This window comes from Eleginops maclovinus, chromosome 13, assembly GCF_036324505.1.
Source record: "Eleginops maclovinus isolate JMC-PN-2008 ecotype Puerto Natales chromosome 13, JC_Emac_rtc_rv5, whole genome shotgun sequence".
Classification (NCBI taxonomy): Eukaryota; Metazoa; Chordata; class Actinopteri; order Perciformes; family Eleginopidae; genus Eleginops; species Eleginops maclovinus.
Window position 1 is genome coordinate 51,548 of NC_086361.1, and position 15,045 is coordinate 66,592.

At 43.1% G+C, this 15,045-nt stretch overlaps 1 protein-coding gene across 1 annotated transcript in view; it reads right to left on the reverse strand.

Moving 5' to 3' along the window:
• Window positions 1-6,655: 6,655 nt before the first annotated feature.
• Window positions 6,656-15,045, reverse strand: part of LOC134874819 (semaphorin-6D-like) — a 101,320-nt gene continuing 92,930 nt past the window's right edge. The window contains exons 18-20 of the mRNA XM_063899035.1: window positions 10,173-10,414; window positions 9,642-9,773; window positions 6,656-9,105 (exon numbers count right to left, since the gene is read on the reverse strand). Coding sequence (XP_063755105.1) covers window positions 7,891-9,105; window positions 9,642-9,773; window positions 10,173-10,414 — 1,589 coding nt within the window. The 3' untranslated portion in view covers window positions 6,656-7,890. The remainder of the gene's footprint in view (window positions 9,106-9,641; window positions 9,774-10,172; window positions 10,415-15,045) is intronic.

Here is a 15,045-nt window from a genome sequence, read left to right on the forward strand (position 1 = left end):
AGTAAAGTCAGTGGGTATTTTACACCTAATTAACTCAAAATGCACTTAGAAAATGTACAAATAAACCTTGGTTCCCTTGGAACACTAATTGAGAACTTAAATATCAAATGGCAAATAGCCTTCACTTAGTATTACCACTTTACACACACTTTAAATTTGTATATTAGAAATTCAAAACGAAAAAGTATGTAGCATACAACTTTAAGCCTTTAGCTTCTTAAACCTGGCTATACAGTAAATGGCAAGATTCAGTTGAACTTGCTGAACAAATAAGTTGCATTCACCACTCACACAACAGTGCTTCAATGTTAGCATCCAAATAAACATTTAAGCAAACTTTGTAAAGCCCTCTTCTTAGCCCACTCTTATTAGTGTCCAAGTTCTTATGGCATTGCATATAAACGATTGCTAAATGAGTGTGTGTGTGTGCGTCTTCAACTGTGTGAAAGTGCGTGATATCGACTCATCTGCCAGTCCTTCGGCGAACGTTCCAGCCACCGTAGCCACCACGTTGAGATTAGCTTGCTAGTCTTGGGACTTCTTGCTGCTTCGCCCACTCGCGTCGACGAACAGTCAGAGTTTTCACTGTGACTCCCTCCCAAGCACAGTCAGACACCAGTGGTTTTCTTATAAACGGGTTTTATGAAGTCTTCTCCCCATCCAACCGTGAAAACTAAAACACGGTATGAAACACATAGTACAAAACGTTAACGAGTTAGCAAACATACATAAAAATAACATACATTGAAAGTAAATGACAAACGGACAAAATACCTCTTTGGCTGCATGCACAGAAAGGAAATCTTCTTCTTTTATAACACTTTTCTCCTTCAAAAGGCATTAACTAATCTTATAATGACCTCTTATAACTCTTAAACGTGTGTGTCACTACAGTACGTACATCTTCTCTGTCTCTATCTCGAGCTCTCTCCTGGCTCCGCCGAGGCTTCAAAATAAAAGTCCTACACATGAAATCATTTACTATCGGAAACCCTTAACAAATTATACAGCAACAGTTACAGTATCTTCTTCACTGTAGTCCTGACATTTGCAACTGCATTTTTTAATTTATGTTAAGACGAAGAAAAGAAAGTTTTCATTCCCGTAACGCACAGTTCTGGCAGACTGCCTTTAGTTTGATGTCATTTTGTTCTTTGTTCACGCGCAGTAGGTGTTTTACGTTTTTAAGTATTAAAACCTAATCGGAGAAGTAAGATAATATACATCTACGCGCCAACCTTCTCTTCACGTGTAGCCAACACTGCTGTTGCCGCCAGGATACTGTTGTCTTTTTCTTCCGCTAAAGGAATTTCAAAATAAAGTATCTTCTGCGTTGTACATGCCAAATAGGAAACCATATAGTTGTAATAAACTACACATGTGCAAGTGTGTGTAGTACTTACAAATACAAATTAAACAAATTACATTGAAATACACAGTCATTTACAGTCCCTGTATGTGTACAGGGACTGGTCGTACAAGACCGGATGATTCCCTACAGTTATTAGAATTTGTTCGTCCATTTTTGGGAAAATTAGGAAATGAGCTGCGCTATGGCTTTCTTGGCATATTTACATACACGCAGTTTGATTGGCTAGCACTTTACTGGCATATTTGCATATGTGGGATTGCATTGGATGGCACTTCCGTCGATGCTTGAAAAGTTGAACTTTTCTCAACCTTCACCGTGAGCAACAGAGCAGACGCGACGCAACAGAACCACATGCAGTTCGGCAACGCTTGACGTCACCCCACTCAAAGTGAAGTCACTTCAGTGCACATGTCACAAAACGAGATGAATTGTGGGACATGTAGTTTATGGGCAACAGGCTTCCGTAAAGCGGTGTGTAGCCATATAATAAACTTATGATATTCTTTGAAAACTCTTGCGGCCACATAAATTGAGTTTGCGGGCCGGATTTGGTCCGCAGGCCTTGAGTTTGACATGTGTGCTCTAGGGTCTATCCATTTGCATATGGTAATTCTGGCCAGGGCTGGACTGGCATCTGAAAAGGGCCCGGGCACTTTTGATCACCCAAGGGCCAAGCGCCATTTTTAAAAATATATATATATATATATATATATATATATATACACACACACAGACAGAGAGAGAGAGAGAGAGAGAGAGAGAGAGAGAGAGAGAGAGAGAGAGAGAGGCCTATATACGATGTCTGGAAGCATATACTAAAGAAGATTGTATGTTTGTGCAGTTTCAACAATTGAAATGAAGTGCATCAGCCTACATTAAAGAGCCCACATGAAAAAATTCACTACTCACAAAAACCTTCTTCTTGGGGGAGATGGTCACCGTGTCAAAATGTCCGTTTCATGAAGTGTTTGACAAAGAAACGCTGCTAGAGATGTCTTTTTTATGGTTTATTGAAATATATACTATATACACAATTAGAAATAAGACTTACGGTGTGAGAGAGAGAGAGAGAGAGAGAGAGAGAGAGAGAGAGAGAGAGAGAGAGAGGGAGGGAGAGAGAGAGAAAGAGAGATGCAAAGACAGGCAAAGGAAAGAAAGAGAACTGCAATTGGTGCTCTGATGATACCCTGAGGGAGACAGAAAGCAGAGGCGAGCAAGTGAGGGCTCCCTCTAGGGAGGGGCGGGCCTTCGAGAACCAAGGAATTTCATTGGACTAGCCAAATGTGCCTCAAGAGAAGCATCCAATGGGCCACGATGTGTCATGTTTTTACCGTCGCAATCAATAAAAAATATAATATATATAATGTATGTTTTGTTTCCGGCCCTGGGAAGGCCCAAAACGTTGGAGGGCCTGGCGGGATTTGCCCGGTACGCCAGATAGCCAGTCCAGCCCTGATTCTGGCCCATACCTTCCCTCCTGATTCTCACATCTATCTGACAGTGTAGTGGTCTTGGCTGTCAGGCAGGCCACCACCTCAGATTGCTGCCGGGGGATGTTGTCTGAGTATTGGGGCCCTTTCCTCATCCTGAGGCTTCTGTGTATGCTAGCATACTAGCTTTGATTGCTGCTAGCATTGTTTCAAGGGTTTCAAGGTTTTTATTGGTCATATGCAGAGCATATACAACGTATATGTTGGCAATGAAAATCTTATATCCCAGGCTCCCCAACAACTCAACATACATGGTGCAAATAAGATAAATATTGTCTATTGTCTTTGTCTTTGTGTCCTCCTTCAAATTGGATTCTCTTTTTCAAGTCAGCTGTGACGGACTCAATTCAGAGTCAATAAGGGCACAAATGTCTGCCAAGTGTTTCAGGGTGGCTAGATGTACGCCTGGACCCTGCTCTCTTGGTGTGATTCCTCACTAGGCCAGTTCTTGGATTCCCTCAAGCCTCCTTGTGTTGACACTGTCCTCGTGGATTTTGAGTTCAACATTGTCCAAAATGAAATCAGAATCAGAAATATTTAATTTATCCCAAACTGGGAAATGTTTTCATTGCAGCAGCTAAATACAAAAAGAAGAATCATAACAAATAATTAGGAATAAAAATAAAAATGAGAATTATACAGATATACAAATGTCAAGGTGTGCATGTTATGTCCAGTTCACAGAGAGGCTATGGAGCAGAGAGTTGTCTGCCAGCCAGAGGGGAATTATTGTACAGTGTTATTGCAGTGGGCAGGTATGTTCTCCTGTATCTGTCCTTGTGACAGCGGAGCTGGAGCAGTCTGTTGGAGAAGGAGATCCGCTGTCCTTCCAGCAGCAGGTGGAGAGGGTGGGTGGGGTTATCCATGATGGACAACAGTTTGTTCAGAGTCTTCCTCTCCACCACAGTTTCAAAAGGACCTAGTTTGATGCCGATGACAGAGCCAGCTTTCTTAATTAGATTTTTAGGTCTGCTGGTGTGACTGGCCCCCCAGCAGACGGCACCAAAGAAAAGTGCACTAGCAACAACAGACTGGTAGAAGATCTCCAACATCTTGCTGCACACGTTGAAGGTTTCTCAGTTTCCTCAGAAAATAGAGTCGGCTCATCCCCTTCTTGTACACAACGTCAGTGTTGGCCCTCCAGTTCAATCAGTTGTGGTGCACTCCCAGGTGCTTGTAATCCTCCACCACAGTCACATCCTCTCCCAGAATGCACAGGGGCAGTGGAGACGTCCTGTTCTTCCTGAAGTCAATGACCGTCTCCTTGGTCTTGGCCACATTCACAAGCAGATGGTTTCTTCTAGTCAAATCCACAAAACCTCCACCAGCGCTCTGTACTCCTCCTCCCGCCCATCCCTTACACACCCTACCACTGCAGAGTAATCCGAAAATGTCTGCAGGTGGCATGACTCTGAGTTGTAAAGTCAGTGGTGTATAAGGTGAACAGGAAAGGAGACAGCACAGTCCCCTGAGGGGCTCCTGTACTACCATCCACCACATCAGACAGAACACTGCCCAGCCGGACATACTGTGGCCTGTCTGTGAGGTAGTTGGTAATCCAGGAGATGGTGGACACGTCTACCCTCATAGCCTGCAGCTTATCACTCAATAGCCGTGGCTGGACCGTGTTGAATGCCCTAGAGAAATCAAAGAAGGTGATTCTCACAGTGCACCCCGACCCATCCAGGTATGAGTGAGCACGCTGCAGCAGGTAGATAATGACATCATCCACCCCCAGGTGAGGCTGGCAGGCAAATTGCAGAGGGTCAAGAAATGATCTCACCTGCGGTCTGAGATGGGACAAGACCAGTCTCTCCAGCCCCTTCCTCACATGAGATGTGAGAGCTACTCGCCGATATTCATTGAGCCCAGAAGGAGTAGTCTTTATAGGGACAGGAACAGCGCAGGACGTCTTCCAAAGCACCGGGATGGTCTCCAGGTGCAGGCTCAGGTTGAACAGGTGTTGAAGAACAGGAGACAGCTGGCTGGCGCAGGTCTTCAGAACCCTGGGGCTGATGCCGTCTGAGCCTGTAGATTTGCCTAGGTTTAGTTTCTCCAGCTGTCTCTTCACCTGGCCTGTGGTTACAGTGAGGCGGGGGAGGGGGTTTGATGTCACAGTAGCAGGGAGGCACATAATAGGTGAGGAGGTAGAGTTCAGAGTGCTCAGCAGGGGGGATATGTTGAAGCCCGAATGAGTGGTGGAGGTGAAGTGTGAAGTGGAGGAGACAGCAGCAGGGGGCGGAGTTGATATGAATACACAATGGACAATTTCTTTGTATTTAAAAGTAAAGCTGTAGAGCCCTCTGAGAGTGCTATATGTCCGTCACCGCGTACTGTACACTCTGTCAATGTGCTTCTTAATTTCAGAACACTCCCATCCACAAATGGGGTGACATTTGGGTCAGGAGGAAAAAAAGGGCATCACTATAATCACAAAAGTATTTCTGTTATTTCAACGTTCTCAACTGTGAAATAACAGAAGTGGTATTTTCCATTGTGCACACTTTAAGTGATATAATGTTCACGTCCTTCCCAGTGGGTGATGTGAAGAAAACAGTCACAAACAATACAAGATTATATATGAAGTGTTTAACAAATGTACTGTTATTCAGTGTTCTCAAAATATTCTCTTGCATTTTAATCTACATAATTTAATCCTCTGTTTAAGAACTCTTAAGTCTTTGAGAAGTCCTCAGTGCTATGATTTGGGGTTGGGGTTGCTGCAGTTGGTCTAGTTCAGCAATGTTATGTGCCCAAAGAATGAGGTCAGCTGACTACCTGAATATACTGAATGACCAGGTTATTCCATCAATGGATTTTTTCTTCCCTGATGGCACGGGCATGTTCCAAGATGACAATGCCAGCATCCATTGGGCTCAAATTGTGAAAGAGTGGTTCAGGGAGCATGAGACATCATTTTTACACATGAATTGACCAACACAGAGTCCAGACCTGAATCCGATTGAGAATCTTTGGGATGTGCTGCAGAAAACTTTGCGCAGTGGTCCGAATCTCTCGTCATCAATACAAGATCTTGGCGAACAATTAATGCAAGACAGAAATAATTGTTGTGACACTGCAGAAGCTTGTGGCAACGATGCCACAGCGAATGCGTGCCGTAATCAAAGCTAAAGGCGGTCCAACGAATATTAGAGTGTGTGAACTTTTTTTGGCCAGCTTACCCTGTTTTACCTTGATTTGAATAAAAAACTGTGAACAAAGAATGGAAAAACAGAGGGTTCAGAATGAATGTAGCAAACTTATATTTTGATATAGTTTACTAACTCAAACAACTGGTGCAGTTTGATCACGCTCACTACTTCCAAACACATTTTCACTAAAACACCAGGCTAATATGTGGTTGGGATGTGGATAATTGAGATTTGGATTATAGCAATATTTTAGCCCTTTAGCCCAATATTAAGCCCGTTTGGACTGCTTTAACATATCCTTTATTTCAACTCCAAAATGATAAAAAACGTTTTAAATGTACGTGAGTGGAACTCTGGTTGTGGCCTCATGTCAGCTGCAGTTCTATATTCTGTTCACTTACCAATCTCCCAATAGTCCACAGGAATGAAATGTATCCACGTTGTAAATTAACAAACCTAAACCAGCACGGAACTGGAACGTTCTTATTTCAGATGTTCAGATTCAGAGCACCAGTCCTGCCGGCCTCAAGGTAAAATATGTAGCCAAGAATATTTGTTATAATAATTTATTGTTCAATCTAACAACAAATAACACTGATGTTACATGTGCGTGTCCATTTAAAGACACATATTTGGGCCTATACGAGCTGCCTGCATGCAGGTCATGGACATGTTGCTACCATGATAACTTCAATGATTATTGCTTGTTTTTGACATTATGTTAGAAAATATAAAACAGTAGTTGATCAACCTGTACAGTGAAAACTATGTGAATGAAGCCCCCTGCAGCAGAGGCAAGAGAACCAGAAGTGCGGTCTCTCCTGTAGTTCCCCTTCTGATCTGCTGGTGTCTGGAGAAGTCAAAACTTCAACGCTCAGTGCAGGAGATGAGAAAACATCGGATATTGATAATAAATTGATAACAGCCTCTTGGATTTAATGCAGTTAATGCATTTTCACATCTCTTTAAACATATTTTATAGATCACATTATAGAGGCAGCTCAGAGCTTTTGAAGCTCTTTATAGATAAAGACAAAAGCAAAAGAAAGGGCATATTTAGTAATTTGAGAAATTATTAATTCAATATTAACATTAATTAGTAAGAAAATAAATTAGTAATTCAAACCATACACATTACGGACTTTAAGTACTGAGAGCATGAATTTCTAAATTGAAGGGATCATTTATCCGATTTCCTTCTTAGCTCCGTACCATATACATCAAACGCTCCCTTTATGTTTTATTTGAGTGTCAGATCCTGATATATGGACTCCCTCTGTACTATCAGTGACAGCTGCTCTGGACTGTATCTCTTTTTCAGTTTTAGACTGCAGCTCATGAAGCAGAATCCTCTTTCTCTTGTGATGCTGATGTCTCGATGTTCTAAAAAGCTCCACCGAATGTGATAACAAAAACATCCATTCAGTAGTTTTTCTGTAGCAGTTTAATCACAGAAAAGGAGTGTGAACACCCCCACAGTCCCAGATTCAGTTCAGGTGGGGGCTGTACAGTACCATTCACTGTTTTTGTAATCTTTGCACAAGCAGAGATTACAAAAGGTGCCAAAGCCGGACAGCAGATCAGAGCGCTCATAAGGAAACTGCGTGAATCATGGATTTTAATTTTCACCCTGTTTCTGGAATGTTTTTCAGACTCGCCAGTTTGATCTGCAGTCCGTGGTGAGGGGACATTTGCCATTAGCAGCCCCCTCGTATTGTAGAAATGATTTAAAGACCTTGTTTGTCGTTTGATCCTCAGCAGATTCAGTGTGGTTTTAATAAGGGCCAAAAAGCTCAGAAATCTCTTTTTTCCGTTGCTTTAATTTAATGATTCAGCAGGAGCCCTGCAGACAGAGTGCTGAGTGAAGCCCCACCCCTCAGTATTTGTAATTTCCCGCCTCTGCTATGGATGATGTTGCTGTGTTTGGAAGGAACAACGGTTTAGGCGGGACCTCGGGTTTAAGCGACAGTGTTCTGCGGACAATTGCCGCCTGCTGCATATGTGGCCCTTCACTGTAACTGTGCTGCCGAGTCAGGCAGGCGCTGGGGCCCCGGGGCCTTTCCCCCCCGCCAGGGGCGTTTCTGCTGATGTTAGCCGCAACGCTGTCGCCTGGAGGGCCATTGCTGCTGCTGTTGGTGTTCATCCCGGCCAAAAAGTGTGCCTGCTGCGGCGTCTGCTGGTTAAAGCTGTGTTGACGCGGCACACCCCCCACCCCTCGCCCCATCTTGATGAGCAAGTGGCGCTGGGAGTGGTGTCGTGTGACTGATACATTTGTTCTTCCAGGTCTTTCTGGAATGGCCTGTTGCTGGAGTGCCGTTGAGGAGTTGGATGACTGGATGGAGGTGGAGGAGGTGGGGTTGTCAGAGGATGAGGACGAGGAGGAGGCAGAGGAGCAGGAGGAGGAGTTCTGAGTGGGAGCGTCCCTCGGCAAAGTGGAGGTACTATAATAAGGAGCCGAGTTGTTCTCTGGGATCTGCTGATGGAGAACGCCGTTGCTGCTGTTATTGTTGTGGTGGTTGCTATGGTGATGACTGTGGCTGTAGTAGTGGGGGCTGGTTTGGCTGTGGGGGTTATGATTATAATAAGGGTGGTTGTTATGACGCTGTGCTCCAGATGAGGAGGTCGAGGTGAGCACCTTGATGCCGCCGGTCCCCGACGCGCTCACCTCATGGATGTGTTTGAGAAGCTCGTCCAGTGCCGACTGCCCCCCCCCGGCCTGGGGCAGGGACTGCTGGGAGTGGTGGTGATGAGGTGGTCCTCCGCCTCCTTCTGCCCACACATCTTTTAAGTTGTTCATTTCATCAGGCAGATGCAGGGAAGTTGAAGAGGTATGTGCTGCTCCATGGTTCAAACTGCCATGTTGATTGGAGAAGGGCAACCCCTGCTTTGTCATAGAGTTCCCGACGACAGCCATGAAACCCAGGCTGGATCCGGAGCCGCACGGCTCAGGGTTGTGGCTGCTGTCCGCGGGGTTGTTGCAGTTCTGGTTCCTCTCGTGCTGACTGAGGGCCTTCAGGTTCCTGATGGGGAGCTTGGGGGTACAGAGCGGCGTGGGCAGGCCGGACAGATCTCCATCTCCCTGAGACAGAGACTGAACAGAGATTACACACATTATTAGAAATGACACATTCATAGAATCATCATGTTTCTGTCTACAGGCGCTGCAGGAAACAGGAAGGATCTGTTCTGTAAGACACCGTGCATCCTGCACCAGGACTGTTAACATTTCTTTCAATGACATTTGATGTGACTTTTAAATAATCTTATCACATTTTAATGAGAAATTAAGCTCTGACTCTTTCATGGTACATGACAACATTTATTTAAATGTTGAATTACATACCATAACATATTTTAAGACCTTTTATTACTTACTTATGTTATGACTTTTTAATTGCTTTCTATGACATTTCAACTTCTGACCTTTAAAATAGTTTTTATTGACCCTATGGCACGCATAACCATTGCTTTTTCATGATGCACTGTGATCTCTTCATAACATTTGTATGCAATTGTTTTTCGATTTTATTTTACAATGATATGACACGATGGAGACGTCTGGATTGGGAGACCCTGAGAATAGGGGCCGAAAAGTCATGATTGTAGTCCCAGTGTAAGCTGTCCTACCTGGGAGAGGCTGAGCTCGGGGTCTCCCAGCGGCAGGCCCGGGAGGGCGGGGGTGTAGCAGTGAGGCTCTGCGCTGCCGTTGGGAATAAAGGAGCTGTACATCTTGGCGATGGACACGTCATGTTTGTCCTCCTGCCAGATGACAAAAGAAGAAGAGCAGTAAGAAACCTGATCATTTACTTGGTGCATTAAATCTTCTTCTTTTCATAAAGGCTGAGAAACGTAGCAGGTCTGCTGCATTGAAAAGAAAACGGTTTGAATTGACAAAGGTTTTATGTCAAAGTCTGTGTTTTTCCTTACCTACGTCTAAGCACTTTTTTGATCCTCTGACTATTCCAAAACCACAAAACACAACCTCTACCAGCTGGTCCCGCTCCCTGCTGTGGACATGAAGTTCATTGCTATCACTATTCTGGTTCAGTGTGCTGCTGTTCTCATTTGACCCTTTTCATGTTCTGGTAGCAGTTACACACTCAGATAATGGTTAATTACATTCTCTTTTCCTACATTCTACTTATGCAGATAATCTACCTTCTTCTGTCCGTCCAGCAGTCCATTGAGCTTAGCGAGGGATCGTAGGGATAAGGTGTGTGGGACCTCCGGGTCTTTCCCCAGCCTCCTGGCCTGCTGAACGACGCTGCGTCTGCAGTACCAGGACACTAGGAAGCCCGAAAAGATGGCGCCCAGCGAGAAGGCCACCAGGACGCAGGCCAGCAGTAGGGTGTAGTGGATGTTAGTAGCAGCATGCTCCATCTCTGGAAAACCACGGACACCTGGAGACACAAAACACTTTTCATACTCACAGAAACCTAAGCACACTTTCACATACTTCCAATGATTGGATAAAGGTACAGTCCATTTACCATTGACCATCTAAAGCATACTTGTTAAACTCAAGTCCCGTGGGCCAAATCTGGCCTGAAAACTCATTATATGTGGCCCGCGAGAGTTTTCAAAGAATATAATACGTTTATTATATGGCTACACGCCCCTTTACAGAAGCTCGTTGCCCATAAACTACATGTCCCACAATTTATCTCGTTTTGTGACATGCGCACTGAAGCGACTTCAGTCACTGTCGAGTGAGGCAGCTTAGTTACAGCGCCAAACACCGAGCGAAGTCTGTTTCAGCAACCGAGACAAGAAACACTGGAACCAGAACCAACAGACGGCTGATCCTCACAGAATGACTTGCTCTTTTAGAGTCAGTCCGATGTTGCTACGGCTCATTCACAAAGGGATTTATGTTTTCTAAATAAACTTGCATTACGGTTATTTCCACTTTTGTGATATGAGAAAGATATGAGGTCTGGACTTGCAGCTTATGAATTTGTTTTCTCTAAATTCAGATGATAAATACTTGTAAATACGTGAGTAAAGTTTGTGAAGTCAGGAGGAAAACTTCCGCGATCGTTGTCCTCTCTGATCCTCCTCACCGCCCCTCCCCATCCCTGAAAACAGTGAGTGACTGGTGAAAGTGACACACCTTCTGCTTTCAGGTGTAGTTATTACCAAAACCAATAATTATCCAATGCAGAGGCAATAATGTAATATAATACATTATTTTATATATATTATATATATGTATATTTGTATTGTTTTAAAGTTAAAACCGGCCCTCTGAGTGCAACCATAATGCTAATGTGGCCCGAAATTGAGTTGGGCACCCCTGCTCTAAAGGGAAGAAGAAGACAGGCAGGAAGTAAACACTAGGTTCACCCTTTGCTTATTTGGCCTTCTCCTTTCCGTCACTCGAGTCTTAGCTCCGCCCCCTTAAGATGCGAGCGAGAGACGTGCGGAGGAGACACGAGGACAGTGGAGTCCTTCGGTATGAATTGGGATCTCCCCGCTCACTCCAGCGCCACTTTTAAACGACGCTGTTTACTGTCACCGGATCACATGAATACCTTCAAACCTGAGATGTAGTTTTCACATCCATCTCTTTTTATTATAGTTTCAATGTATTATTATCCGTCCTGTATTTGTTATACCAGGTATAACATTTAAGTTAAGGTAATAATAATCATAATTAAAGCTGCAAGCAGCGGTGAACGGTGCTTCGCAAGTCAGCGCACACCGGGGTACTTCAAGGATCCACGCAGGCGTATGAGGGGCCCCTAGCGACATTATTCAGAAATACCGTTCACATACACATGTGAAACACTCTCACACACACAACTGAAACCAAACGCTCTCATAAACACATGTGAAAATCTCTCACACACACATATGAAATGGTCTCACACACACGTGAAACACTCTCACACACACAACTGAAACCAAAAGATCTCATAAACACATGTGAAACACTCCCACACACACATATGAAACACTCTCACACACACAACTGAAACCAAAAGCTCTCATAAACACATGTGGAAATCTCTCACACACACATGAAACGCTCTCACACACACATGTGAAACACTGTCACACACATATGAAACGCTCTCACACACACATATGAAACACTCTCACACACATATGAAACGCTCTCACACACTTATGAAACGCTCTCACACACACATGTGAAACACTCTCACACACACACATATGAAACACTCACACACATATGAAACACTCTCACACACACATATGAAACACTCTCACACACATATGAAACGGTCTCACACACACACCTGAAACGCTCTCACACATTCATGTGAAACGCTCTCACATACACATATGAAATGTTAAGTTCAGTAGGGAATTAGGAGTGAAGGAGTCAACTTCAACCACAATGAATGTTCATCTGATCCTCATTATTTTCCAAGTCCAAACTTTATTTTTTGCAGTGAGAGGTAATGAAGAGGATGTTTTAAGTTTTTTCAGTAGTGCTTTGCAATGCATTGAGTCACTGCAAGTGAAGAATCCAACAATTTGGATCAGGTCAGGCTTTTTCGAGTGCTCGATGACCACACACAAACTCTATCTGCATTTCTTGCTGTGTTGAGGTATGGTCATGATAATATGGATGTCAGTGACCTACTAGGATCATTGTATAGATGCTTTCGCAACTTGCTGCATGAACATGAGGCCAGACGGAGATCCACTGATGTGACAAACAATCTAATACCCCCAACAACCTTGACTGGCCATCCAGATCGACCCCAATACAGCGTAACCGCTGAACAGATTTCTCATTGTGTGTCCATTGGTATGACATGGCAGGGAATTGCATCATGCTTTGGAGTCAGTCGAAGAACCCTATACAGACACAGGCAAACTCTGAGAGTTGAGCCATTAAGATATGCAGTCAACATATTTTTCATTAAACATATTTCCGATGTAGCTATTCCTTTGAAATTTGAACCAGATATTGGTATTGACTTAATAAAACTACACAGGTAAAGGAAACGTAACATTCCATTCCATAAAACGTGTTTAACAAAGTGAAATAACACAGGAAAAAGTATTAAACACACATGTAAATGTCTTTACCTGTGTAGCTTTACTTATTGACTTTTATTGAGTCAATTCCAATATGTGGTATAAATCTCAAATGAATAGCTGCATCAGAAAAACATTAAAATATTTAACAAAAGAAATGTTGACACGTTGAAAACTTTTTTCCACCACTGTATATTCATGACCTGCCAAACCCATGAGTGTTCCCTAAAGCAAAGTCAAACAAAGACTTTGCATGACACATGTAGCGGCAACCTGATGCAGTTGACACATGTGTTGGCCATAGGGAACAATGGTGTAGAGAGGCATAGTCGTCCTTTCCCTTGTGAATGAACTCCACAGAAGGTGTTGGGGAAAAGCCGATGGGTGGCACCACAGATGTTCCTGTTGAGAAGGCCAATATTTTTTGTAGTTTGGATGGCCCTTCTTCTTCTATACAAAAAAACAGAAAAACAATTTAAGTGGTAGTTGGTCTAATTAACATGTTTAAAAAACTATTTTTAAAGTAAAAATATAAATAGATGCATCATTTTACGAGTAGTATAAACTATCAATTACCTTCTGCATCCTGGAGATAGTCTGTCCAGGACATTACAACCATTTCTTCTGCAGTTCTCTTGTTGCTCCCTTCTGGAGAGATTTGAATGCTGAAGAGATTGTCCATCTGGTCAGCAGTGAGAAGACTTGCCTCATAGCAAAACAGGGGCTTAAAGCTGTCAGGATGTCTCACAGAATCTGTACAAAGTACATGGAAACATTTGACTAATTTTGCATAATTTAAATAGGGTTCCTAATTCACTTATGAATTGTCAATGTGTGACTTACTTGTATATACAACTAATAGTTTTTAGTTTTAGTGAAGTAAATCCTACAACATGTTGGTCAATAATTCAAATTCTGATTCCTATTCTGATTAACCTGACGAAATAACCAACACTGAATACCTTTGAAATGGACCTTGGACCCTGTGGACAACCTGAAACATCACTATGTCCTGTACCAGCAGCTCCCTGTCCCTGATTGACTGCACAGGCCTTAGACATCCTGCATTAGCCAGATACTCAAGTAGAGGTGCCTTTGACTCCTCAAGCTCCTCAACCGTGGTACTTTCAGATACCTAGCATCACAAGGAGCAGCAGGTTGGCTTGTTATGGGGGCTACTTGCTATGCTTATAACTTATTAGTAAAAAACCCAGACACTAGAGGACTGCATAATTACATGATAACAAATGGTCCCTTAACAGTTGATTAAGGTTCAGGGTTTTTTTCCCACATAGCTACAATGTGACAGAAAACATAGAAATTATAATTGGCTTGTCTGTTGGATTGTGGTGGAACTCAAACTACAACACATGGAAAGTGGGCATTCAGCAATGTACTGGGCAGGACTGATACTGCCTCTCAAAATGTAAAACAGCAAGAGAACATTGTAATATTACCTAATTCTAATGGAATATAACATGTCAACTAACTACCAACTGACCTTTTTGACTTTCTCAAGGAGTTCTGGGTCAGCTATGTCTTCTACAGCTGGATTTGCTGAACCTTCAACAAGAAGCGAAAACACTGTTGGTGACAGGAAGTTTGGTGGTGGACCACCATGCACCAAACTCACTGCAATGGCTCTGCCAGCGTTGTAGTACCGGTCCTCTCTTAGAGCTGCAAAACAATCATATAAAAGGAAATGTAATATTGAAAAATGAGTAAAGACTCATTGCTACATAAAATCATGGATTTGATGTGTTATTAAATAACTTGTAAATCAGTTTGCATGTAAAAATCACCACACACTAAAATAGCTCCCATTATTAATAAAAAAAACAACAAGACATTACCAGTACTGTCAAGAGCGAAGTTCTTGATGTTTTCTTTTCCCTCAAACATGGCGGATCTGGCAATGGTCTCCATCAGCAGCCTCAAGAATTCGCTACTTGGCCCTCCTAAATCAATCCCTTCCTCATTTTTCCCCATGTCATCCGAGAACTTTACAGAAATC